This window comes from Antechinus flavipes, chromosome 4 (genome assembly GCF_016432865.1).
Source record: "Antechinus flavipes isolate AdamAnt ecotype Samford, QLD, Australia chromosome 4, AdamAnt_v2, whole genome shotgun sequence".
Classification (NCBI taxonomy): Eukaryota; Metazoa; Chordata; class Mammalia; order Dasyuromorphia; family Dasyuridae; genus Antechinus; species Antechinus flavipes.
In genome coordinates, this window is record NC_067401.1 from 143229671 (window position 1) to 143256703 (window position 27033).

Genomic DNA, 27033 nt, shown 5'->3' on the forward strand with positions numbered 1-27033 from the left:
AAAGAATATACATTTTAATAAAGAAAATAAATTTAAATAACTAAGTACAAAGATATATACATTATAAATGAAGGGTAATCTGAAAGAGGAAAGGCTCCCCTCAGAAAGTGTATAAAAATCTTGATTCAAGTCCAGAAGGAAACCAAGTAAACTAAAAAATAAAGATGAAGTAGCAGAGGGCTCTTGGCATGAGAAACAGCCAATGAAAAAGCATGGAGTTATAGCAACAAGTTCAAGGAACTGCAAATACGTCAATACGACTGGATCCTAAGAGAATGTGAAGAGCCTGCAAAGGCAGAAATGGGCCAGGTTATGAAAAGTTTCAAATGCCAACAGTCCTTATCTTTGATCTTGTAGTAATAGGAATCCACTAAAGCTCACCAAGGAGAGAGATGACATAATAAGACTTACATTTTAGAAAAATCACCTTGGCAGTTGAGTGGAAAGTTTCTCAAAACAGGAAGCTGTCATTAAAACCATCATTTTCTGAAATGTTCAAAAAGATGAATAAAAGTGCAAATTATAAGAGAAAGTCACAGAAAAGTCATTCACCAGTAACCACAGTAGAGATGTCACATAGCTAACAACTGTAAAAGTTAGGATTAAACCCAGATTCTTTTGATTTCACAAATAAGATTTTTTTCCAAGGAAATCACATAAAGGTATTTTTTATAACCTCAGAGTTCAAAACACAAGGTGATTTGACAACAGTGACTTTTGATGTTTTACTAAGCAAGAGACAATATTTTGTTAGTGGATCACAGTTTTAATTTAAAATGCTCATACAATTTTACACAAAAATATTTAAATTTTAAATTTACCTAATATATCAGAAATTTGAGAGATCAAATAATATAAGAATTCTGGAAAATCAGAAATAACAAAATGAAACAAGGACAGAAATTTCCAAATTACATGACTGTGAGTTTCCTAGACAACCCACCTTCCAGAACACTGCTGCTAAAGCTGTTAAGAAATAAAACTGGGGGAGGTGGAGCCAAGATGGCAGAGTAAAGGCAGGAAAACTCACCAAGTTCTCCCCCACACCACTCCAAATTCCTTTTAAATAATGACTAAACAAATTTTGGAGCACCAGAACACACAAAAAGATGGAGTGGAATAAATATTTTCCAGCCAAAGAAAACTTAGAAGGTCAAAAGGAAATGTCTGTGACAGTACACAGTTCTAGCCCTGGCCCCAGCACTAGCAAAGCATAAACAGGCCTTGGGCTCTGAATTTGAGATTGTACAAGCAGTTTCTAGATCTCTCAGCCCAAAAATATCAGAGACAACTTGAAAGGTCAGCAGGAAAAATCTGTCAGGGTGAGAAGGCCTTGTAAAACCAGAAAACTAGGAGTGGGCATGGGCAGCAGAAGACCCCAGCTCATAAGAAGTCTCTTTACTATCAATGAGGAAGGATTCTGTTGCTTTAACACACTTGAATTTAGAGCCACAGTGGAGTGGGAATATTCCTCTCAGTGTGAAGGCAGAAAAATGCTTTTAGTCAACTCTTTAGAAGCATCTCTATAAGCAGCTGCATAAAAACCCCTGAATTTTGAGACAGTGCACCTTTCATCCTGGTAGTAGAGCCCTACTTTAACAAAGAGAATAATAAGTCAAATAATATTCTGGGAAAACAAGCAAACAGAAAAAGATTCTGACCATAGAAAGTTACTATGGTGACAAGGATGATCAAAATACACACTCAGAAGAGAAAATAAAACAATGCTTCTACATCCAAAACTTCCAAGAAAAATAATAAAGAAGCCAGTCATAAAACAGTTCAAGAGGGATTTTGAAAATTAAGAGGCAGAAGAAAAATTGGGAAAAGAATTGAATGTGGTGCAAAAGGAAATACAAAAAAAAGCTAATGAGAAGAAGGATGTCTTAAAAAGCAAAACTGGCCAAATGAGAAAGGAGATACAAAAGTTCACTGAGGAAAATAATCCTTTAAAAATTAGAATCGGGCAAATGGAAGCTGATAACTATAAGAAATCAAGAAACAATAAAACAAAATCAAAACAATGAAAAATAAAAAACAATGAACTAAATCACTGGAAAACCAACTGACTAGAAAACAAATCCAAGAAAGATAATTTAAAAATTACTGGACTATCTAAAATCCATGATCAAAAAAAGAACCTAGAACTGTCATCTTCCAAGAAACCATCAAGGAAAACTGTCCTGATATATTAGAACCAGATCATATCCTGAAAGACATCCCAAAATTAAAACTCCCAGGAATATTAAAGCCAAATTCTAGAACTCCCAGGTAAAAAAGAAAATACTGCAAGCATCTAGAAAGAAATAATTCAAGTATAGTGGTGCCAGAATCAGGATAACAAGGTTTAACAGCTTCTACATTAAAGGATCAGAGGGCTTGAAATGTGATATTCTGGAGATCAATGGAGCAAGGATTACAACAAGAATCATTTACCCAGCAAAACTGGCTACAATCCTTCAAGGGTAAAAGAGGATATTCAATGAAATAGAAGATTTTTAAGTACTCTTAATGAAAAGACCAGAACTGAATAGCTGAATAGAAAATATGACCTTCAAACACAGGACTCAGGAAAGGTAATCAGGAAAGAAATATCATAAGAATTATTTAAAGATTTATCTGTTTCCATTCCTACATAGGAGGATGACACATAATTCAGTAGAAGTTTCTCAGTATTATGGCAGTTAGGAGTATATTTAGACAAAGGAAACAGGTTATGAGTTGAATGTGAAAGAATAATATCTAAAAAAATAAAATCAAAGGGTGAGACAGAAATGTACTGAGAAAAAGGGAAAAGGAGAGGTGGAATAATGTAAATTATCTTCCATCAACAACATTTAAGATCATTTAAGAGCCACACTCCTTTCCCACAACACAACATAAATTTCCAAAGTCAAAAAAACTTCACTCAAGCAACTAACAATACTATCATTTTGCTATTTAATCTCCAAGAATCAAAGTCAACAAAATTAGGCAAGCTATTATAGAACTGATAAAGCAAAATGAATACTCTATTATATGGTTTGGGTACTATACATTTCCACTATGAAACCTTCCCAAATATTTATAACAAAGAAAAAAGAAAATCTATTCACAGAAATTAAGAGATCATTTAAAAAGTAAACACAACTAAATATTATCACCACACATCACCATGTTTGTTAAGGTGCAGAAAGAAAAGACAAAATTTTCTCATTATTTTAGTAAATAAATTTCTTTAATCCCTAAATGTCAGTGCAAGTTAATTTCATAGAACTATATACTGTTAACAGGCAAAAGGGAAATTACTCTTGATAATATGGATATGTTCAAGAATGTATTCTTAAAATACTAAGGATAAGGTTAGGAACACTTACAATTTGTCTTCTTGTCTTCTTGTATATGCCATTAACTTAACCAAAACAAACAAACAAACAAAAAAAAAAACCTAAACCAATAACTGCAGAGATGAAGCGGAGCTTATTATGAGAGTCAACAAAACACTATGACCTATCCCATTCAGATTCAAACAAATTATCTTACATGTAATTGGAGGGAAAATAAAATATTAAATTAAATTAGGAAAAAAAGAGATAATAGTCTTTCTGTATACCAATTTCCAATGGATTAAACCCATGATAAGATTCCATAATAGACATAGGCATTCTTCTGCCATGTTAAGACCCCCTTTCCATTCCTCAAGTTTCAATTTCTTTGTGTAGTTACTCTTCTTGCTTATAAATTTAAAGGAGTTATCAGCCATTTGATGTTCACTTAAGGACTTCATGCCCCTTTTCATTCTGAAATTTTGTCTAAGAACATCTTGATTCTCTTATAGAGGGTAAGGTGGGGGAGGGGGGGGTGTTGTATCATTTAGTCTGTGGTGCTTCTGTTCTTCTTTCACCTTTACTTCTATTTCTCCAACATCTACTTACATCTTTATCCCTTTATGTACTTTTTAAATCTCTCTTTTTTTTAAAGTCCCTTAAATGTTTTTAAAGTTATTTTTACTCACTGGCTTGCTGAAATAGAATTTATATAGCTATAGAAAATAATGAGTACCAAAGTTAACAGTCTTCTAAAAATACACAAATGGTAGCCCAATTTTTGCTAATTTGTTTTCACCCTATAAGACCTAAGGGGGCACAACATTACTAATAGTTTTGATGCTGTGTCTTTTCTTCAATAAGAAAAAAAAAAAAAAAAACAGGCCTAAGTTACATTTTTTGCTATGTCATCATCCATATACAATAAAAAGAGGGAACTTGAAAAGGGAACAAGTGAAAACTTATCCTACTCTGATATAAGATTTTTTTTGATATAATATCAGATCCAATTTTTTTCTGGTACACACACATTTTCAAATTTTTTACCTAATCCTGCATATTTATTCCATCTATCCAAGAATATAATAATTATATTTTCAACAGACTGTGAAAAAGTGAGAAATTATTTAAACTCAATACTATTTAACTCAAATAGGCAGCACATGATAGTAAGTCCAGAAATCTAGTTCTCACTATAGGAAACTTTGTGATTTTTCCCCTTTGGTGTTTCATACAAGAGGATTTCAACATTAGATCTGATGTAGCCTCAAAGTTAATCTACAAATTCTTCCATTTGTTTATATCCTATAACCTATTCCAAACTCTTTACCAACCAAAGCGATGACTATATTCTGAACCTCACTATCACTCAGAAATGTCTCACTCATGATAAAGAACTGTCCATTTTCTTTACAGAATCATAACTTGCATCATTCTATCTATTCTTATGCCATATTCTGATTAGACATATTATATGTCCTAAGATCTCCAATACCTCCAATCTTTCAGCACATTCCCAGGCCTCCTATTAGGGCTAAATTTTTCTCTCTTCTAAATCTCTATGACTGTTTAACCCTATGCAGTAAAAATGTAGTGTAATGGATAGATCATTGATTCCAGAATCAAAAAGTTCAAATCCAGACCCAATCACTTACTAGCTTTGTAACCAGGAGCAAGTTACTTAACCTCCTCTACTTCTTTTAATCTGGCTTTGTAGTATGGGACCACAAAGTTGGCCTCAACAAGAGAGACTGAATTCTTTCTATATGAATTGACACAAAATTAAGCAATATGCACAGTAATTATAATGAAAAATATAATAAAACTAAACAAAATGATATGAAATCATAATGACTAAGCATTACCAAAAAGATATGAGAATGCACTCATTTTTCTTTGCAAGTGAGGGACTGTAGGTATGAAACTACATTGAGAGTCAAACTTAATTGACATGTTGGTTAATTTTGCTGAATTTTTCTTTTCTTCTGTTTTAGGGATTATTCTCTAAGAATTTATAAATATAACTGGAAAATATAAGTGATATAAAAATAGTAAAATATAAAAAAGGTTTTTATCTAGAATTAATGGAAAAATCTTATCTAATCCAATTCTTCATTCAGCTAAATTACTGCCAATAAGATCTTCTTTCAAAAGTAGTGTAAAGTGAAATTTTAAATACATCATTTTATGCTATCCAAACCCAAAGAAAGAACTCATTGTATTTAAATGCAGATTGAAGTGTATTTTTTTTCCTTCAAGTTTTTTTTTTCCCCCTTGGTGTAGGGAGGTTCTGTATTTGCTTTCACAACATGACTTTTGATGGAAATGTTCTGCCTAACTTCACATGTGCCTTCTCAATATGGAGGAAGGGAGAGAATCTAGAACTCCAAAGTTTTAAAAACAAATGTTAATTATTTTTTAATGTAACTAGGGAAAAACAGTAAATTTTAAAATAGATCACTTTACACTTTAGCAACATAATCACATTACATCTAGAAATACCTTACCTCACAAATAAGTAAATGTACGTACATAAATCCCCTAAAGTTACTTATATGTTCTAAATTAAGATCAAGAGAATGGAATTTAGGCATTGCCAAAAAAAATACTAAAACAACTTATCCATATTGAATTTATAACTGAGAATTGTCATTTCTTAAAGTATTAAGTTAGTTAATACTCACAGTGGCACATGACGTTGTTCTGTATTAGCCTTGGCCAGTTCTTCTTCCTCGATGTCTGACTCCCCTCCTGAGCTACTGTCAGTGACATCTGAATCAAAGGCCTGTTCACTGGACTTCAGGTTAGCTGTGCTACTAGCTGTAAATCTCTCCAATTCTTCGGAAATAGAATCGCTTTTCAAAAAACTACTAAGTCCTTCTGAAGTAGTAGTCTCACTGGCAGCTTTCCGCAAGGCAGCTTCAGCCTTCCGGGTCAGCATTAATTGGCTACGATGCCTCAAGGATTCCAAGTTTGGCAGTTTGCTTAGAGTCTTCTCCAAGAACCCACCCAGCTGATGCTGTATATGCCTCTCCACCTGTTTGGCCTGCACCACCTGTAAGCGCTTTTGCAGCCTCCGAGCACGACTCTCAATGTCTGCCTGCCGTCGCAATAATGCTGTTGTCCTCATATCAGAATCTAGAGAACTAAAAGCACTACAAGGCAGGGGAGATTTCTGCCCTTGTGTCTTGCTACTCCCCAAATTGGAATTGGAGTTTGTGTCAGGTGATAACCTACTCTCTCCACTGCCCCCCTGAAGTGCCAGCTGCTCCGAGGAATTTACGGAAGATTTGTTTGCAGTGCCATTATTGCTAAACATGTGCTCAACATCAAGGTTTCTATGTGGAAGAGTTGTATTGGTCAAACCCACCTTCAAGTCCTCAGGTTCAGAACCCCGAACTTCAACACCCTGAAGAGTAGATGAAGAAAGAGCACATTTCCCTCCATTGAGAGAACTGGAATTATCATGGTCAGGATTTGCACTTTTAGTCAATTTCTTGGCCAACCCATTTACAGGTGCTTGTGGCAGAGTTGGCTGGCCACTTGTATTCATGGTTTTTATATTCTCTAAGGAAAACTCCAAAACTGGCTGTCTCCCCAACAGCTCAGCTCGGAGTTCAAAAGACTGAGATAAGAGAGAATGAGATTTAAGAACTGTTTGCTTGCTGAAGACCCCCTGCAATTTCAAAGATTCTTTTGAAGGAACAGATGCTACATCTGAGCAGAGATAAGATGCCACCAATGGCTGCAGCTTTCCCAAATCTTCCTTGGTTGGGTTGTTTCGGAAGTCTAAACTGGAATCTTCTGTTGCAATGGCTTTTCTTTTGGTTCCGTTGGCAGCAATAAGGATATTGGTGTTGCCGTTATTCTCGGCACTGCCAGGAGACAAGGTGGAGGATGGGGGAGCCAGCTTGAACCGGATATGGTGAGCTTCAGCTGCTGCATCAGTGAGAGCGGGCGCCATCGCAGCCATTCAGCACAGAGAGACAGGGAGTCCAGCCTCTCCTGTTGTTGAGGCCAGCTCCACGGCCCCTTACTATGTTGCCAGAGGATAGTCTGAGAGAAAAAAGGAAGAACAGAGTTAGTAAAATACATAAAAGGAAAAAAATTATGTGAAACATTTTCATAATAAAACTTACTGAAGAGGGCTTGAAATCTAATTCAGTTTATTCCTCTACTCCTCCTTTTTGAGTAAAAATAGAATATTCTAATTCTACTTGATTTTTAAAAATTACTTCCCACCCCCACCCCCCACCAAATGGTTCTTCCTCCTGTAAAAGGATAAGGTAAAGAGTGTAAGACACTATCACAAATGTCATGGCCAAATTCAGCTTTATCATTTCAATGTGTTACTTCCTCCAGTGAGCCTTTTTCCCTACAAGCCAACTACCTCAGATAATAATCAGTAAAATCTAAGTTAAAAAGTCTCCCTGAGGCTGTAAGTACAGCCTTCAAATGCATACTTATTCTACTGCATAGAGAATCAGTCTATCCGCCCCTCTGCCCCCCCCCAAAAAAAATCTAGGGGTCAAATGTTAAGTGTAAATGTAATGTGCTAAAAACATACATAAGAATTTTTAAATAGGGGCAGCTAGGTGGCACAGTGGATAGAGCGCCAGCCCTGAAGTCAGGAGGTCCCGAGTTCAAATCCGAATTCAGGCACTTAACACTTCCTAGCTATGTGACTCTGGGCAAATCACTTAACTCTAATTGACTCCAAAAAAAAAAAAAAGGGAAAAAAAAGAAAGAAAAAGAATAGAATTTTTAAATGAAAGGTTGTACTTATAATGTTGAAAGTCCTAACAGCAACATGTTTTTTTTTTCCATAAACATCAAAACAATCCTATTTTATCAAGAAAATATTAGTAGAAAACCTAAAACAGAAAATCATTTTAGCTACTTTGTTGAGATTAACAATGTTAATATTTTTTTAAAAGTCTACTGCTATGAATTACAGTGATATACAACTTACACTCAAAAAGACAAGACTACAATCTATCTGTATAGGATAGAACCAATTGTTAAGAAGAGCTAAGGATAACGGATCTTACTCAAAAGATTATCACTAATTGAAACAAACACCATTGTTCAAAATAATTTACTAAACTTTAAAGACAGTGGAAATTCACAAAATGGTACAAAATAAAGATGTATCCATTTAATAAATGAGTGGACTTTTTATTATTTCTAATGGAACACAATGCTCCAAAAGACTTTTTACATATAAAAACAATAAAATCTACATATTAAAAAAAAAATCCAAATTGTGAGAAATTCTCAAAGTACGAAAATAATATTCCAAATAGGCAAACACATGGGATGACCTATTTCTAACCCTCAATCACATATTTTTTAATTGAATTTCACAATTAAAACCATCAATTCCATCCCCAGAATATGAGGACAAAGTCATAGAAGCACATAACCATTGCTTTAGAGTTAAAAAGTCATCTCTAAAATAGAATGCACATAACAATCCACTGGGGCAGAAGAAAAACTAATTTATATACAAATTGAGGCTGCCACTGTTATTAAGCCGATGTCACAATTAAAAGGCCCCTAAAAGAATCACAACTCATAGGGAATGTTGATGGTTGTGCCCTCACATATTAACTAACTTTCAAAATACTACAACCAACTTCAGTTTCTCTTAATTGCCTAATTAAATGGATTTATGGATATTTAGTTTTAACCATCACCACAAAGGATAAATTCAATCCTGCAAAGAAATTACAAACTGAACACTAATAATATGAAAACATGGTTGGGTTATATCAATAATACAAAAGATGATATTGTCTATATTATTTTATTAATTCAGTGTCATACCCAATTATTAAAACATTAAAATTATCTGGAGATAAAGGTCAAAAATCTCAAAAGCAATGAAATAAAGGAGGCAAGAAAGAAGTCTGATCATAGCTAATCTCAAACTACACTACAAACAAGTCAGTGATAATCCAAACTATTTAGTACTGGTTGTAAAATTTTTAAAAATTGATAAATGATACATTAAAGAAACCCCATAACCAATAAGAACAAAGTGTGCAAAGACTCATTTGACAAAAACTACTGGGAAAACAAAAAAGAAACCAGGCATCAATTAGGTTTAGACCACTATCTCATACCACAGACCTTAAGTTCCAAATAATTATGTGGTCTGAATGTTGGACATAAGAGTAGCAGGCTTGGCTTCAAAAAGACCTACATTAAAATCCAGCCTCAGATGCTTACTAGCTGTGTAACCTTGGGCAAGTCAGTTTAACAAGCTTAAAGCTCAGCTGCCTCAACTGTAAAATGAGCATAATAATATCACTTAGTTCCCAAGACTATTAAGAAGATCTAGATTTCTGAGTTCTAAGCTGGCCTCAGATGTATATAAAAGTTCCCAAGACTGTTAAGAAGATCTAGATTTCTGAGTTCTAAGCTGGCCTCAGATGTATATAAACAAAGGATTTAATCTGTTTGCCTCAGTTTCCTCTGCTGTAAAATGGCACTCATTTCCCAAAGGTTATAAGGATTAAAAGGGATAACAGTAATTGTAAAATGGTTTAGCACAGTGCATGTTAAACATTAAGTCCTACGTAAATGTTATACTAGTTACATAGTAAAATATTACATCACAAATGAAGAGACAGGGGAAAGTTTTTGACCAAACAAGAGATAAATGAAATTTCAGGGGATGAAATAAGCAATTGGGAACACATAAAATAGAAACATTTTTGCACAAGTAAAATTAATGCATTCGAGAATTTTAAAAGAAATAGTTAACTGTGGAATATACAACAGAAAACATTGATAAAGGTTTGATATCCAAAATATATAAGAAATTCGTACAAATTTTAAAGAATAAGAATTATTCCACAATAGATAAATAAAATGGTCACAAAATAGGAACAGGCAGTCCTTAAGAGAAAAATGTAATCAATCTCCTTATGAAAAAATGTTACAAATCATATAAAACTAACAAAAATTTAAAAATCATCTTTGACCACAATTAACAAAAAAATAAAACTGCAACTGTTAGAGGGTCAATGGCAAGAAAAGCATACATTATTATTGGTAGAGCAAGTGAATTTGGCCCATACATACTTGAATGCAATTAGAATTAAAACCAAAAAAAGTTAGTAAATTATGTGTACATTTTTACCCAGAAAATGCCATAATAATGTATCTATCCACTACCACTACCACCAATAACAAATCAGAGTAAAAGGACTTAAACGCACAAAAATAAAGTGGTGTTTTTTGTTATAGCCAAGAACTGGAAACAAAATGGGAGGTGGCCCAACAATCAGGCAACAGCTGAAAAAATAAGAGTATGTCTTTAAGTTTAATTCTACAATAAGAAATTCTGAAAGGGATGGATTCTGCGAAACCTAGGAAGACTAGTATAAAGGGATGTATAGTTTCCCAAACTATAGCATAGTTAGAATAATTCTATAGCATAGAATATAGAATAATTTCTACAATTACTATAAAAACTCAAAGATTTAACAACTTCTACCAAATTCAATGTCTAATAATCAATTCTAGAAGACTAATAATGACTAAAAATTCCTTTTAATATAACAGGCAGCCTAATAAGGAAGCTACTGCATGACAAAGGTGAGGAAGAGTAAGTGCCTGAATCAGTGGTGGCTATAAGTGGAGATAGAATGGATAGAAGAAAATGTTGGAAAAACTTTTAAAAATCAACAAGAACTGATTACATATGTGGAACGAAGGAGATGAAGCCAAGATGGCCAAATGAAGTAATTCAGTGGATTTCTAGACCAACTCCTCCAAACTAATTTAGAAAAAGAACAAGACTAAAATCATGATGATAAAAATCACAGCTCACCAATTAAGGAGTTTGGGGGATACTAGGAACAGGTCAAGGCATGAGCACTCTGAGGGAGAAACTGTGTATCAGGGCAAAGAAGGTTCCCGATCTTTACTGCAGTACTGCAATAGGGACAAATACACACTGGCAGTTTTGTTATCCACTGCACAGTTTTGAGTTTACAGGATCAGAGTAACAAGGGACTTGGGTTATCTATGGAGAAAGGGAAGAAATTCAGACACTGCCAGCAGTTGTAACAGTATGGCTCAGATCTCAGAGTCAAAACAGATTCTCATTTCCAATATCTAGCCCAGCTTGCAGAGGAATAACCAGGGCAGACATATCAGACCAAAGGGGAATCTACAAATCTGCTTCTATGAACCAATCAAAGCTTTCCAGAAGGCAGGCAGGAGTGGAAATAAGCAAACGAGTCCAGAACATTCAGAGCTCAACCTATGGAAGCCGCCAATAGAATTTACCTTGAATCAAATCACTTTGGGAGCACTCAAAAGACTGCAAGTCCTCCAGAATATCAACTGCTGGAAAAAGACTTAGAAATCCACAAATTTACATGGTCGATGCTATATTGTATTTAAATTTTTTGTTAAAAATTTCCCAATTATATTTTAATCTGGTTCACAGGCACACAGGAATTTTGCTAGCCCCATGACATTGAATCTGAAACCTATGCCTCAGAAATGTCCCTGAGATTCTGGAATAAACACAACACGAAATTAACACAGATTAGCCTAGACCTTCTCTCCAAAAGAGTAGCTGAGACCAGACCTAATAACAAATCCCAAATCAGGAAGCAGTTTTTTAGGAAAAAAAAAAAATCAAATAAAATAGAATCCCACCATAGTAAACTACTATGGTGACAGACACCCTCAAGTAACAAATACCTAAAATGAAAATGACTCCTAAATAACTACAAGCAATGCCTCAGGGAAAAACTCAAACAGAATTCTTGGAAGGAAACAAGAGTTTAAAATATAAAAACAACAACAACGACAACAACAACAACAACAACAACAACAAAAAAAAAAAAAAAAAAAAAACCATGAAATGAGAGTACTTGGATGGGGAGGAGAAAGGAAAAGAAATGACAATTACAAAAGAATTAGAAAGGAAATTAACAGCTTGGCACAAGAGGCACAAAACTTTACCTAAGCAAAACATTCCCTGAAAATTAGAATGAACCAAAAAGGAAAAAAAAAAATCAATGAGCTACCTAGAAACATTAAAACCAAGTTAAAGGATTAGTTGGGAGAAAAAAAAAAAAAAGTAAGTCTAAAGATTCTCATAGCAAAAACAACTGACCTGGAAAATAAAGGAAAAAAAAAATATTTTAAATGGTTGGATCATCTGAACTACAAGTCTAGAAAAAGGGCATAAACTTCCTATCCCAAAGAATTTTAACTGCCCATGTCTCTTCTCTTAGATCCAGAAAGTAAAATGGACATTGAAAAATTATGATTCCCCCTGGAAGAAATTCCAAAATAAAAATTCCTAAGATCAAAGAAACCCAGCTTCCAAAATCCAAGGAAAATAACTCCAAAAGCAGTCAGACAGAATTCAAGGAACTAAAACAAACACAATTTAGGAACTACCACAATAATGAAACAGAGAACTTAGAATATGAAATTCCAGAAGGTAAAGGGATAGGGGCCTACAAACCAAGAAAATTTGACTAACAAAACTAAGTAAAAGAATACAGAAGGAAATATAGATTTTTCAAGAAATATTTAGAGAACTTTAAAACATTCTTGAGGAAAAGACCAGAAATGCATGGATACTTTGAATTTTGAACACAAGAAAAGACAATAAAAATTAATAGTAGTAAGGAACTAAAGGAAAAACTATTTACATTTGAATATGAAGACATGAGATACCACCTTTGATCCCCATCATCTCAGGATATATAGTGTCCAATTAGACAAGACCTACTTCTGTTACCTCTTAATCTCAAGAAGAGAGAGAGAAGGAGGAGACGGAAAGAGAAGGAGATAGAGGGGGAGAAGGGGACAGAGATGAAGGGAAGCGAAAGGAAAGGAGAGAATCAAAACAGATTTACAATGTATGATGACAAAATTGGAATGTATGATGACAAAATTGGTATGGTCAATGATGGAAAGGTTGTAGAAAAACAAGCATATTCTTTACTGTGCATGTAATTGTGAATCATAACTTTTCTGTAAATTTGGAATTACGTTAAGAAAGTAAATAAAATGACTGCTCCTTTTGATCCATATGGGATTTGTGTTCTTCAGACATCAAAGGGAAAAAGTCCCACAAAGCATCAAAATATCCAAAGGAGCATTTTAATGTAATGAAGAGCAGAAAGTAGATTAGGGAATGGATAAATAAAGTAGAATATGTGTGAAGACAATGGAATGTTACTACTGTATACTATAAAAAAGCATTAACTATGAAATGCAGAAGCATGGAAAAAAGTATGAAGTGATACAAAGTAGAACCAAGATAATTATATTTATATAACTACAATGATGTAAATAAAAAAATAATAATAAAACGGAAATACTAGAGAGCAAAAAAAGACCATGGATTATAAAACAGAGCATTCAATAGTTTCTCACTACCAAACTTTCTTATATCTTATCAAAGGACCCTTTTCCAGTTTTCAAGATTCAAAACCTTAATATAGTCCATTTTACTCAGGATATCTAATCAATTAAGCAAATCTTATTGATTAATGTCACTTACAACTGAACCTTTCCCTCTTTATTCTAGAGGCCACCATCTATCTTAGTTGAGATACTCATCATCTCTCTTCCATATTAATTTCAATGATTTCCTAACTGGTCTGTCTCCCTTAATCCCTCAAGTATCTCCCCACTCAAGAGCAGTCAGAGTGATTTTCCTAAAAAGCAGGTCACTTGTTTCTTCAATAAATTTCAGTGGCTCCCAATAAATTTATTGTCTCTAGAAATAAATGCAAATTTTTCTGCTTTTTAAAGCCCTTTGCAATCTAGCCTCAATCTTTTCTTCACTTTATCTTTTGATTTCTGCTATTGTCTCAAGTTTACCTTTTATCCTTGTGGCTAACTTCCTTGAAAAAATGTGCTACACTAAGTACCTCCACTTAGTCTATTCTTAACTCTCCACAATCTAAAGTACTCTCTCCAAAATTACCATTAATCTCTTACAGGATATATCCAATGGCCTTTTCTCAATCCTCATCCTTCTAGACTTCTCCAGTCTCTGACACTGCCAAAATGCCTTTCCCCTAGATAGTCCCTTTCCTCTCAGGGGTCCTCAAACTTTTTAAAAAGGGAGCCAGTTTACTGTCCCTCACACACTGTTGGAGGGCCGGACTATAGTAAAAACAAAAACTTTGTTTTGTGGGCCTTTAAATAAAGAAACTTCATAGCTCTGGGTGAAGGGGATAATCATCCTCAGCTGCCGCCTCTGGCTTGCGGGATTTAGTTTGAGGACCCCAGCTAGGTCTTCAAGACACTATTCTCTTCTAGTTTTCTTTCTACCCAAATGCTCCTTAGTTTCCTTTGTTGGATCTTCACCCAAATCACACCTGCTACCCTTGAGTGCCCCCTATAGAGCTGTCCTAATCCACCTTTTCTTCCTCTATACTATTTCACTTGGTAATCTCATCAGTTCCCATGGACTCATTCACCTCTACGCTGAGGATTCTCAAATCTATACAGCTCTAACTTCTCTCTTCTGTTTGACATTTACAACCCTTCAAAATTACCACATTTTCAGTCATATTATACCTTATACTTCTTTAATCCTTCTTGCCCCTCCCCCTTTTCACAAACTCTTGATTCAGAGACACTGGCTTCACTGCAGTTCTTTACACTCCCATCTGTGACTCGACACTATTTTCATGCCTGGAATGCTTTCCTTTCCTCATCTTTTACTCAGTGAATTTCTCACTTTATGAGAAAATTTTCCAACTGCTAATGTTCAATGCAGCCTTGTATTTATTTTGTCTTTATTCTGCATGTCTCCACCCAAACATCTGTAGACTGGATAAAATAAAATACATTCAGAACTACTACTGAGTATCACTGAGGACAACTGCCAAAACCTAAACTTCACAACTTTCAAAGCTTTGCTCCATCTACCTCCTTTCTCTTGCATGTTCTATAACCTCCTTTTCAATGGCTTCTTCCCCTTATCCATAAAGCTGTTTATAATTTTCCAAACAAAAAAGATACTTCCTCCTCATCCAGCTATATAATTCCATAATGTTCTCATGGTAAATTTAAGAAAAGCATCTAAGTGGTATGTACAGTAAATACCAGCCCTGAAGTCTGGAGGACCGGAGTTCAAATGTGACCTCAGACACTTAATACTTCCTGGCTGTACCACCCTGGGCAAGTCACTTAACCCCAATTGCCTACACAATAAATAAATGAATGAATGAATGAATAATTTTTAGCACTGTCTTGAGTTGGCTGTTCTTCATGCCCTTGCCTCAAATGTCACTCCACCTACCTTTTCTTCATCTCCTGAATTCCTTTCAGATCTGAAAACGTCAAATCAAATGGCACTCCTCTAACTCTGAAGTCTTTGTGATACCTCTGGTATACAATCAGCTTCTCTACAGGGTCTTACAATATACTCTGGTTTATAATTCTCTTATGTGCTTATCACATAATATTGTGATTACAATTACCCATTTCTCATATCCCAGTGCCTAAAATTCAGGGGTTCTCAAACTTTTGTTCTCAGTATCTTCATGTTGTTAAAAAAATATATATATATCGAGGTTTTGTTCAAAGAGTTTTGTTCACATGAGTTATATTTATAGCTATTTACTATATTATAAATAAAAAATGATTTTGAATTTGTAGACCCTCTGAAAGGGTTTCAGAGACCCCTACAATTCTTTGGACTACACTTTGAGGACCACTGGCCTAAATATTTGTTAAATGAGGCATGCATCATTCAAAAAAACCAGTAACTTCCTTTAAAAAGGATTTAATTATTTCTAATGGTGAAAGCAGATGATGATGAAAGCTAACAATTATCTATCCTTTTTACACATTTGATTTTGATCCTCACAACAATTCTGAGAGGTAGGTACAATATTTTCCACATTTTACATGAGGAATCTGAAGCAAACAGATGCTAATTTGCCAGGATCACACATCTATTAAGCGTCTAAGGCTCAATTAGAACGCAGGATTTACTGAGTCTAGATCCTCCATTATACCCATTATGCCATGTATCTGCTCCTATACTCAATGAAGAATATTAACTCCAAAGCTGGATTAAGACCTCTCTGTTCCAATATCCTCCCTCTGTAAAATTGAAACAATAATAACATCTACTTCCTAGGGTTGCTATAAGATTCAAATGTGATAACATGCTATACTTTACGTAAAGCACTATATAAACACTATATCCCTTCCACATCAAGGGATAACAATCTAGAAAAAAAAATTTTTTTTTAATTTCGACCCTTTCTTCATCCAGAGAAAAAGTCTGAATTTTTTTCTTTTCTTTTATGGATATTTATGTTACATTTACTTATTGTAAAACTGGATTTATACTATACATGTATTTTAAGCATTTCAGAATTTCTATACTTTTTCATGTCTGCAGATTCAATAAAACTCCCAAAAAATTCCCAGTTAATGTCTGTGCCAACCTGTGATGTATCAAAACCACAATGAGGAAAAATCAAAAAATAGAAGAGATGACTAACTGTACAACTCACCTAAAAAGCATCAAAAAACAGGTATAACTAGAAAGAAAGTAAGCCAATCACTAGAGTAAAGGAATGAAAACTATTTACTGCTTCACTAGTACATACAAAATAATAAGAACCAGAGGAAGGCCTACAGTGCCATGAGCAGCCAAATCTTCCAGGAATTATATATATATATATATATATAGTCATGAAGTACATGGTCTAACAATGCATGGATAGTTATTTAAAGCCCTCACACAGGCCTATGGATGCAACCCACAAAAGCTGTATGTACCCTATGCCTTTTTCTCTTTTTAGAGATTTCATCAGCTCCTCATGGTTTAATTATCACCTCTATGATGATTCCCAGATCTATATATACAAAACTATAGTCACTATCATCTACTGAACAGAACTGGATGCCCCCAGGCATCACTAATTCAACATATTTCAAAGCTATCTTTCTTCCAAAAATGTCCATTTCAAACTCTCCTATCATCCAGGTTCACAATTTCAGATAGATACAGATAAAGATATATCTTCTCTAATCTTGACTTTCCTTCATCCACAATACAGTTTCTAAATCTTATCAATTCTATCAATATTTCTCAAATCTTTTATAATTATATTTCCCTAGTTTAGGTACTTTCAATCACCTTTTGGTAGATTACAATACTATCCTTCTAACTAATCTCTCTCCCTTCCAAGTCTTTTCCTCACTTCAATCCAGCTTCTACACAAAAGCCAAAAACACTTTTTCTAGGATAGGTCTGATCATATCACTTCCCTAATCAGTTAAGTGTCATAGGCTTTCTATTGCCTTTAAATCAGATATAAATTTCTTTGCCTTTTGAAGTCCTTCATAACCATGTCCCAACCTGCCTTTACAATCTTGTTACACAATTCCCATAATTTAGTTCAGCTGCCTTGTTCCCTCATATATAGCACTCACTTCTAGGTTCCATGACTTTTTACTAGTTGCCCTCAAGCCTAGAATGTATTCCCTGTCCTTTGGTATCTATGATTCCCTTCAAATCTCAGTTCAAGCAAAGCACCACCTTCCACATGAAGTCTTTCTGATATCTCCAGCCCTTAGTTCCCTTTATTACCTTGTTTTTAATCGGTCTATAATGATATATTTACATATTTATGCCCAAAAAGAATGTGTTAGAGGACACATATTGTTTTCTTTTTTGTCTTTGTACCCCCAGGATCTAGCAGATTACTTAGCATTCATTAGGCACTTAATAGATGCTTGCTGAATGACTAAGATGGGGGAGTACTAACACCAGGAATTCATTAAATTATCCCCAATGCCTCAGTCGAATAGGCATTTTAATAAATGTTGAATGAATGATGGGACCAGGGAGATAGCCACTGCTTCTTATACTACTAAGTCTGCTTGAAGGAAAAAAAGCAGCCAATACATTCAAAAGAAGTCAAGTGAAAAGTTCTCTTAAAGTAGAGCAAAACTTTAAATATGTACTCTATCCATGACTACTATTTATTCATCCCTCATGTCATGTAATTTTATCATTAGAGTCAGTATGGTATAGGTAGAATTTCCTCTGGCAGAGATGAAGGATGGTATATTCTAAGTAGAAGAATCAGCACAACACATAGGAGCAAAAAAGTACAAGGCTGGAGTAAAGAAATCATGTAGGAAAGCAGTAAGATAGAAAATTGGTAAAATTACTAAATTTACTAAAAAATTAATAAAACAGAAAATTAGAAAAAAATTAGAAAAATGTGACAGGGCCAGGTAATAAAAGACTGAGATAGTATGATATATGTGAATATAAAGTTTCATATTTGAGAAACTAGTCAAATAATGACTCTGCAATTTACCACTTTCTTCATCCATAAAATGGGTGGGCTGGACTAGATGTTCTCTAAGTTCTCTATATTATTCCATGGCACTAAATATCTATCTAAATTTACTAGGCTATTACTAAAACAGAAGACATATAAGTAGTTCATTACCAGGGCAATACTTAAAAGATTTTTCAACTGCATGAGACCTGCCAGAATTTTTGCTGCACTGACCAAACCTTCAAAGGCCCATGCTGAGATGAAACAGAAAATATAATTTTTTTTTAAATAATAAAGGCATTATAAGACAATTCAAGCACCTTCCACACATGCTGCATTACAAAGGGAAATGGACTGTTTTATAACAGAGCATTTAGAAAACATTTTGAAAACACCAGTTTTTTTCTTACTCTTTTTCTTATATTTAAGTTTTCAAGGGTTAAACAATCCTTCTTTTTGAAAACCATAATTAATATTTTCATTTCATTTTTCCATAGACAAGGCAATTTGGCAATAAATTTTATTTTATAGATTGAGAAAACTGACCAAAAGGATAGCTGGCCTTATTACTTTTCAGAAAACAGGTGCTTTGTTAATAGGCTCTTTGGTAAAATGGGCTGCCTCAAGAGGTCGTGGGTTCCCCCTAGAGGACTGCAGAAAAAAGAGTGGATAACCACTTCTCTAGGGTGCTGTGGAAGGGATTCTTTTTATTCAAGGAAAAAACCTGGACAAAGCCTCTAAGCAGCTTCCCAACTTTCTGACCCTAATACTTTATATCTGATAAAGAGGCAGTGAATATTTCACGAGTCACTATAAAATTATGGGGTGTATGAAAATTATTAATCTGCCATCAAATTATTAAATGAATTTAGGGGTAGGGAGAGCAGTAGAAGTTGACTTGGATGAGTGCAGTAGTACAAACAAAAGGAAACAAGTGTGGAATATAACATATGCTGATGTATTTGATTAATTTTCCTCAAATGTTTTTCTTCTCTTTTTTTAATCACTTGTAACAGAGGAATGGTTTGCTGTACAGAGAGGAAAGAATGACAAACGCAAAAATAAATGTAATGTAAAAACAAAAGATAGCAACACTTTTTAATTAAAAGTAACAAGATCCTGGAGCCATGGCAGTAAGGCAAAGAACTTTATTAAGATACTAAATGAAATTCGAAGAAATATAAGGTGCAACAAATAAAATGAACAATGTAATTATTTTAGAGAATGACATCCCCAAAAAATTCATTTGGAGGGAATTTAATACCAGTCCTGGAAATTCATCAAAATTAGTTGGTTCTGATTAAAAAGAAAGAAAAATAAAAGAAAGCCAGTAGAACTAAATCAAATAAGCAGGAAATAGTTACCAAAAAATAACATTTCATTGTTTGATAAATCCAAGACCACAAATTAGGAAAAGGACTCTTTCTTTTTTGATTGGAAAATGCCAAATGGTCCAATTATTCTAGGAATCAATTTAGAATTACACAAGGAAAGTGATTCAACTATCCTAGCATTTGAATGTAAGGAAGTTAAAGAACTGTACTAAAATATTCATACCATTTTATGGTAGAAATAACTAGTCCAAGAAGGAGGAGGAGGAAGAGAAGAGGAGGAAAGGAAGGAGAGAGAGGGAGAGAGAAAGAGAAAGAGAGAGAGAGAGAGAGAAAGAGAGAATGTGTGTGTGTGTGTGTGTGTGTGTCTGTCCATCCATCCTGGAGAACAGATAATAAAAAGTATCTCCCTCCTGGCAGAGAGACAGTAGACTAAGGGACTTCTACTACATGATCAGTTTTAGCAACTATTGCCACATATTTAGCTTCCTTCACTATTTGTCTTTGTAGAAAGGAAAAAAGGGAGGTGGGGTAGAGAGGGAGAGGAAAAATGCTTTTCCCAGAAATGACTGGTATAAAGACAGAAGGCATGAATATAATTTAGTCAAGAGTTGGATGTTCATTTCCTCACTGTTAAAACTGTATTCTGGGCTCTCATATATCTAAGATTACTACTATTAAATCTCTCTTTTTCTAGTCTTAACCCTCAACTAATCCATCTTCATTTTGATACTCAAATAATTTTTCTCAAAGACTTTTTTTCATCCCATCACACTTAAACTTAAATGCCTGGTAAGGCCTCCTTCCAGGCCTACCTTATAGGTATTAGATCCCAAAGGTCAGCACCCCTCCCTGAATTTTTTTTTTAAACAAATCTAATTAGCTAGCACAAAAAGTCAGTGGGGCCTGACCACTTGCCCACTTCCCATTGTATACTATTCCTAGATGTCAAAAATTAATATTTGCATGTATTGTATCTAGGATATACTGCAACATATTTAACATATATAGGACTGCTTGCCATCTTGGGGGGGGGGGGGGAGGGAGGGGAAAAATGAAACATAAGTGATTGCAAGGGATAATGCTGTGTAAAAATTATCCTGGCATGGATTCTGTCAATACAAAGTTATTATTAAATAAAATTAAATTTTCAAAAAAAAAATTAATATTTGCCCCCAAACCAATATATTTTTTCCTGACCATCTAGTCTACCACTTAAAAATAAACAAACCTCATTAGATTCAAAGCTGTATCTATTCAATCTATTCTATCTGCCTAGCATTTTCTTTCCATTTCTCAAACTACAACTTCTATTCAAACTACATAAACTGAACCCAAAACATATTGGGTAAATAACTTTCTAAGCCATCACACTCTTTTAAGGGACAGGGACAGGAACTGGATGTGTGATTTCACTGATATAAGCAAAGTTCCTCTAATATAGATCAGCATCTTCTCTACAACTTAAAACATTGAGAACTGTAAAAGTGCTAAGGTTAAGTGACTCACGCCAGATCATCTACCTGGTCTAAAGACCAGTGCACCTGACTACTTCTTCAAAGCCTAGCTATTCCACAAGAGAATATACCTTCCTTTCCTTTCCTAAAACAGTAATCTACAAACTTGATTATGGACCCCTCACTAAAAATCTGTTAACACATATGTTCCCAAAAGAGAGCTATGTTTGTAACTATTATGTTCAATTGTTTTAGCCATGTTTCACTTTTTGTGACCCCATTTGGAGTTTTCTTGGCAAAGAAACTAACAGTAGTTTGCCACTTCCTTATCCAGCTCATTTTACCGATTTAGGATTGAAGCAAATGGGTTTAAGTGACTTACCCAGGGATATATAACTAGTTAAGTGTCTAAAGCCAGATTTGAACTCAGAAAGTTAAATCTTCCTCACTTCAGGCCTGAAGCTCTCTATCCTGTGAACCATTTATTTGAACATAAGTAGTAAATATGTACATTAGTTTTAATATCCACAAAATATTTTTTTAAATAAGTAAGGACTAGAACTTTGATTTCTCAATCAGGGTGTGCTAGCACCTTTTGCTATTTATATACAATTTCAAACCAAACAAAACTCCTAAAATCAAAAACACACCTTTTTTTAACCAGTTCAAGGAAACTTGAGTTTGAGCTACTTGAGCTGCTGAAACATTAAAGGAAAGATAAGTGGAACTGAGGTTAGGTAAGGGACTGCCCATCTTCCTAAGGAACAAAAATACAGCTAACTTTCCAACGGTATTTCCTCCTGATCAAGGTAGGAGAAAAGCAGTGACAAGGGATAGTTTCAAAAGTTGTGCTGTTCTCAATTCTAATAATTCTCTTCACACACACTACTTGTGCATCTCACTTTAAAAACTACTGCTCTAAAATAAGTATGCTTATGTGACATCATTAATATCCCAAAGATGGTTGTCTAATTTTCCTTCAAATTCAATTTAGGTAGTGTGATAGACTACAGAGTATCACACTTAAAGAGTTAGGAGGGAGATGAATTCAAATTCTGCCTCTAACATATACTAAATTTAGGAGAAAGCATTTAACCTAAGTTTCAGTTTCTTCATCTGCAAAATGCACTATCTGCCTCACAATTGTGTGAGAAGGGCATTAAAAGTTCTATAAATATGAGTTCTGACTATCACTGTAAGTTTCTTGTAAGTAAAAGCTATACTTTGTATATATTTACTTTCATTACATCATATAGTACAATGCTGGCCACACTATATTAAATTTCCTGGCTTCCTCTATTAGATGACCTGCAAATCTCAGAGAGATACTATTTATCTCTTCCTTTAAAACTGTTTTTCCTATTTTCTCCATTTCTCTGAGATGCCATCTTTCACCCCACTTGCTTATGTTTGTCCTAGGATTTTCTACAACTTTTCACTATCTCTAATTTCTCATTCCCAATCAATTAATAAAGTCCTATTATTGATTTCACCTACTTCCAATGCCATCACTCCAAGTTTTCATTATCATTTGCTTGGACTACTGAAATAAGGTAACAGATTTTCAAACCTCTACATTCTACTTCCTCAAATCTGTCCTTCATATTGCTATCAAAATTATCTTTCATATAGACCTAGAAATTGCCTTCCTTTCATGAGGTGCCCCAGGAAGATTCCCCTCCCATTCACCTTTCCAGTGAGACCACATGCCCCAACCATCTCCAGCAGTTTTCCTTAAGGTATCAAGGAGTCAAAAACAGCAGATCATCACTGTCTATGTGAAGAGGCAAGTTGGGGAAAGAACAGTTTCCCTGTTTTCCTTCCCTGCTATGCACATCTGCCTCTCCAGGCCCTCACCTCCATCCAAAGGTCATCCCAGAACTACCACCACCATGCATGCCCACGATTTCCTTAATGACAAAATAGCACATAAACAAAAATTCAATGTTGTGCTCAAACAGTTCCCTAATACATTAACTGCAATAAAACAAATATGGGTTTTCCAAACAAGCATTATATGACTAGACATACTAGAAAAAAAGCTTAAGAAAGTCTAAAAAAAAGTATATAGAAATATAGAAATCCTTTAACACGACCAAATTAATTGAAATTTATCCAACAAGAAGTCAATGTTTTTAAACAAAAATATAAATGTCAAGTATAGTTTTAATAAATTAAAATGCCCATGATGAATTAGAAAGAGAATGAAGTCAGAATTACTAGCCAGTTAGATGACTGGAGTAATGTAAGCATGAAATGATGAGCCAAATACCAAATAAAGCATGGTTAAATGATGTAGTACAGTGGTGTTAAATTCAAATAGAAAAGGAGAGAGAAAGAAATAGCACTAAATCATACCTAAAGATCCCTGTGGGCACACACTGACTATAGTTTTTTAAATGCTGTTATTTGTTTTATTGCATTTTATTTACATGTCAAATATTTCTTCCACCTCACTCGGGAATGTTGTGGGCAGCTAAGTTTGTTTCTCTTTCTCTAAAATGAAATTGGGGTCCTGGGGAGGGAGAAAATAGTGGAAAAGATTGTTTATGAATTCCCTTTGAGAAGCTCTAGAACTATGCTCCTATGAAATCTTGTTGACATACATAGCTCTATGCTCACTTAACCTTTAAATCTATTTCCTCATCTCTGAAATGGAAACAATAATGTCTACCATATACAGCAGTGGTTGCTTCTAGGAACCAAACCCTTGCAAACCTTAAACACAGATTTAAGAAATATGAACATGAAGTCATTATGTTCTAAGCTTTATAAGGACCAAGATACCTATATCTTTGTCAAAGTAACACTACTTTTTTAAACTAATTTTTAAAGCATTTTTCACAAAGTAAGTGGTACAATGGGTAATAGAGTACTGGTACTAGAATTAGGAAGATTGGATTTTAAGCCCAGCCTCAGACACTTACTATGTGATATTGGACAATTTAACCTCAAATGACTCCAAAAAAATTTTATTTTTACTTTGGATACCTTATGGGTTACTTCTAAGGCTTATTTAATACAAGACAGTTTAGGCCCATCATTATCTCAAACTGTTAAGATCAAATTAATTTAATTTTTATCTCATACAAGTTTGCTTGACTATCTTGGAAGATTTTAAGAAATCCTCTATAAAGAAGAAGCTTTCTTAAACTTCTTTACCATATTTCAAGATCTCATTGAAAACTTCATCCAATCTTCTCCGAGTGTACTCTACCAATTATTATCCAGAAATATTTGCATTTCAGACTTCATAGTTAAAATTATCACTGATATCTTTTTCTCAACATAGAAGAGAAAAAAGTTCAAAATCTATAAATTCAAAGTCAACAAGGTAGCACTCCATACACTAAGGTCCAGTTTTGGCACTTTAAGGCACTTTAAAGTAATAGATAATAGGAAGTATTACTCCATGGTAATAGGAAGTAAAGTTAACACAGAATAACAAAATCCATATATGTAATCCAAACTTCACTTTAATGACCAGTTTCAAACAACTCCCTAAAGAAACTTTCTTTTAAATGAAGGAGCTAACAATAACAAGCTGCAACAGTTAAATAGCTCACCTTTTTCTTCACACCCTCTGGTGGAAGTGCTAATGAACAGACAAAAATCCACATAACAAGTATCAACAGGAAGAACTTAGATAACCAGCATTAAATAACTTCTGGTTGAGAGTAGGCTCTATTATCTGTCAGATTATACTGTTTCTATCTAAGGCAACTTAACTAGTCGAACCATACAGTGCTCCTTTCAAAAGGTAAATAAATGTAACTGAGAAATGTGATGCTATTCAAGTCAATATTTCCAAGCACAATCATCAGAATTTGTAATATTGAAAATTTATAATAAAATCTGTATCCAAAAACACAAGAACCCAGTTTTCAGTAAAATCTGATAACAAAAGGCTGAATTTCCTTCACCTGTCCTTTTCTCAAACTTGAAACTTTCTAATTGCAGCAAAACTAGTTTGAAGCTAAATTAACAAAAAACAGTGAGAGCAACCAAAACTAGACACTTCTTGATCTTAAAGGTTTGTCTCCAAATGTGACACAAGTTAAAAACTCCTGGAAATCTGTAAAAATCTTGGAAAAACAAGACACATACCAAGGTCAAAATATCAAAGCTCAGAATTTTCAATAACTTTCATATATTTGTCTTCAAACTAAGTTCTTCCTTTTTTTCCTTTTAAACCTATGAGAATAAGCCAAGGTCTGTTCACTATTGCATAGGTCATAAATGCCCAGAAAGCTTGGGTTTCCTCAAATTCTAATCTTTAGATTTTCCCTGTATTTCCCAAAAGGACAAGAATTAAGCTATTAAAAAGAGAAGCTCATTTCGGCTTATTTTGGAAGGAGAGCTTTGTTTTGTTTTTAATTCAAGTCACTCAAACGATTTAGTTCCTACCTTCTAAAACTTTTTACATACCATCCTAAAAGTCAGGCACGTGATTGTTAATAATATGCTTATCAGTTTCAACCACACATAAATTTTTCGGTGGGACTTTTTTCTCCCTCCATAATTCCATATTTCTTTCCACAAGTAGCATAGTGTGAATCATTATTTAGGTCCACTGGTGGTCTTCAGAAGTCGCAGGCTTCTGGTATGACATGAATATTCCATTTTTTTTTAAAACTAAATTCAAGATTACATTCATCTGGGTAACAACTTGTTTCACCTTAGTTTTATTCATTGGTATTGTTCATTAAAAACAGGGGATATACAAATAATGATGGAAGAGTATGGTTTTATATGTCTACAGCAGATTTCATAATGTTGCTGTTATTAAGCTATCATAGACTCAAAGAACAATTTATTATGTTATCATTTTTTTTCTTTCTAATGAAGCACACTGTGATAATCTTAAAAAGAAATCTAAATAGTTGCTAAAATGATTTTTGGTGGAAATGGCTTTGTACAGTTGTCACTGAGGCATTCTAAAAAGGCCTAAGGCATTTTTGACTCTAGTAATCTGTATAGTACTCCTAAGTAAAATTAAACTGAAAGGGACATTCCAATATGAAAACTTGCTCTCCTGGATTATAACCATTTTGACCAATCAAATTATCTGAAAACACAAGGGAAGACAAAGAAGGCAACAAAGTTACTTTAGATTCTCAAAAATAACCCAATGTTAACTTAGAAAGGATATTTTCTATGACACTAAAATCACATGTTTAAATTTGATTTAATCTCTTATCCAAAGACTGGTCAGGAGATAGTTTTAATCAACCAACAATCCTTTTATTATGTGCCAAGGACAAAAGTGAAATAGCCCATTCTAAGGGGGTAACAGGCACAAAATACAAAGTAGATACAATGTAATGTGAAGGAAGTGAAAACCAGGCTAAGTCAGTTAAAGAAAGTGGTACTTGAGTTGGCTTCAAAGGAAGCAATGGTTTGGAACTGTTATTCACCTGGAGAGCATTCCAAATATGGGGCAAGACTAGAGAAAGGCATGGAGACAGGAGTGGAATGTCCTAAATGAGGAAAAGCAAATATGTCAGTTGAACTGGGCCACACAATATTTGAAATAAAGCAAAAAGTGATGTATAATAAGCCTGGAAAAGTAGGTTCAAACTAAATTCTGAAAGAATTTAAAAGTCAAAATGGTTTGTTTTGG

General features: G+C 34.2%; 1 protein-coding gene across 4 annotated transcripts in view; it reads right to left on the reverse strand.

Annotated features, from left to right (window-relative positions):
• Positions 1-27033, reverse strand: part of KANSL1 (KAT8 regulatory NSL complex subunit 1) — a 184125-nt gene that overhangs the window by 130978 nt on the left and 26114 nt on the right. For all 4 annotated transcript variants that reach the window (XM_051994909.1, XM_051994910.1, XM_051994911.1 and 1 more), the window contains one exon: positions 5990-7361. In XM_051994909.1, the coding sequence (XP_051850869.1) occupies positions 5990-7278 (1289 nt within the window). In that variant the 5' untranslated portion in view covers positions 7279-7361. The remainder of the gene's footprint in view (positions 1-5989; positions 7362-27033) is intronic.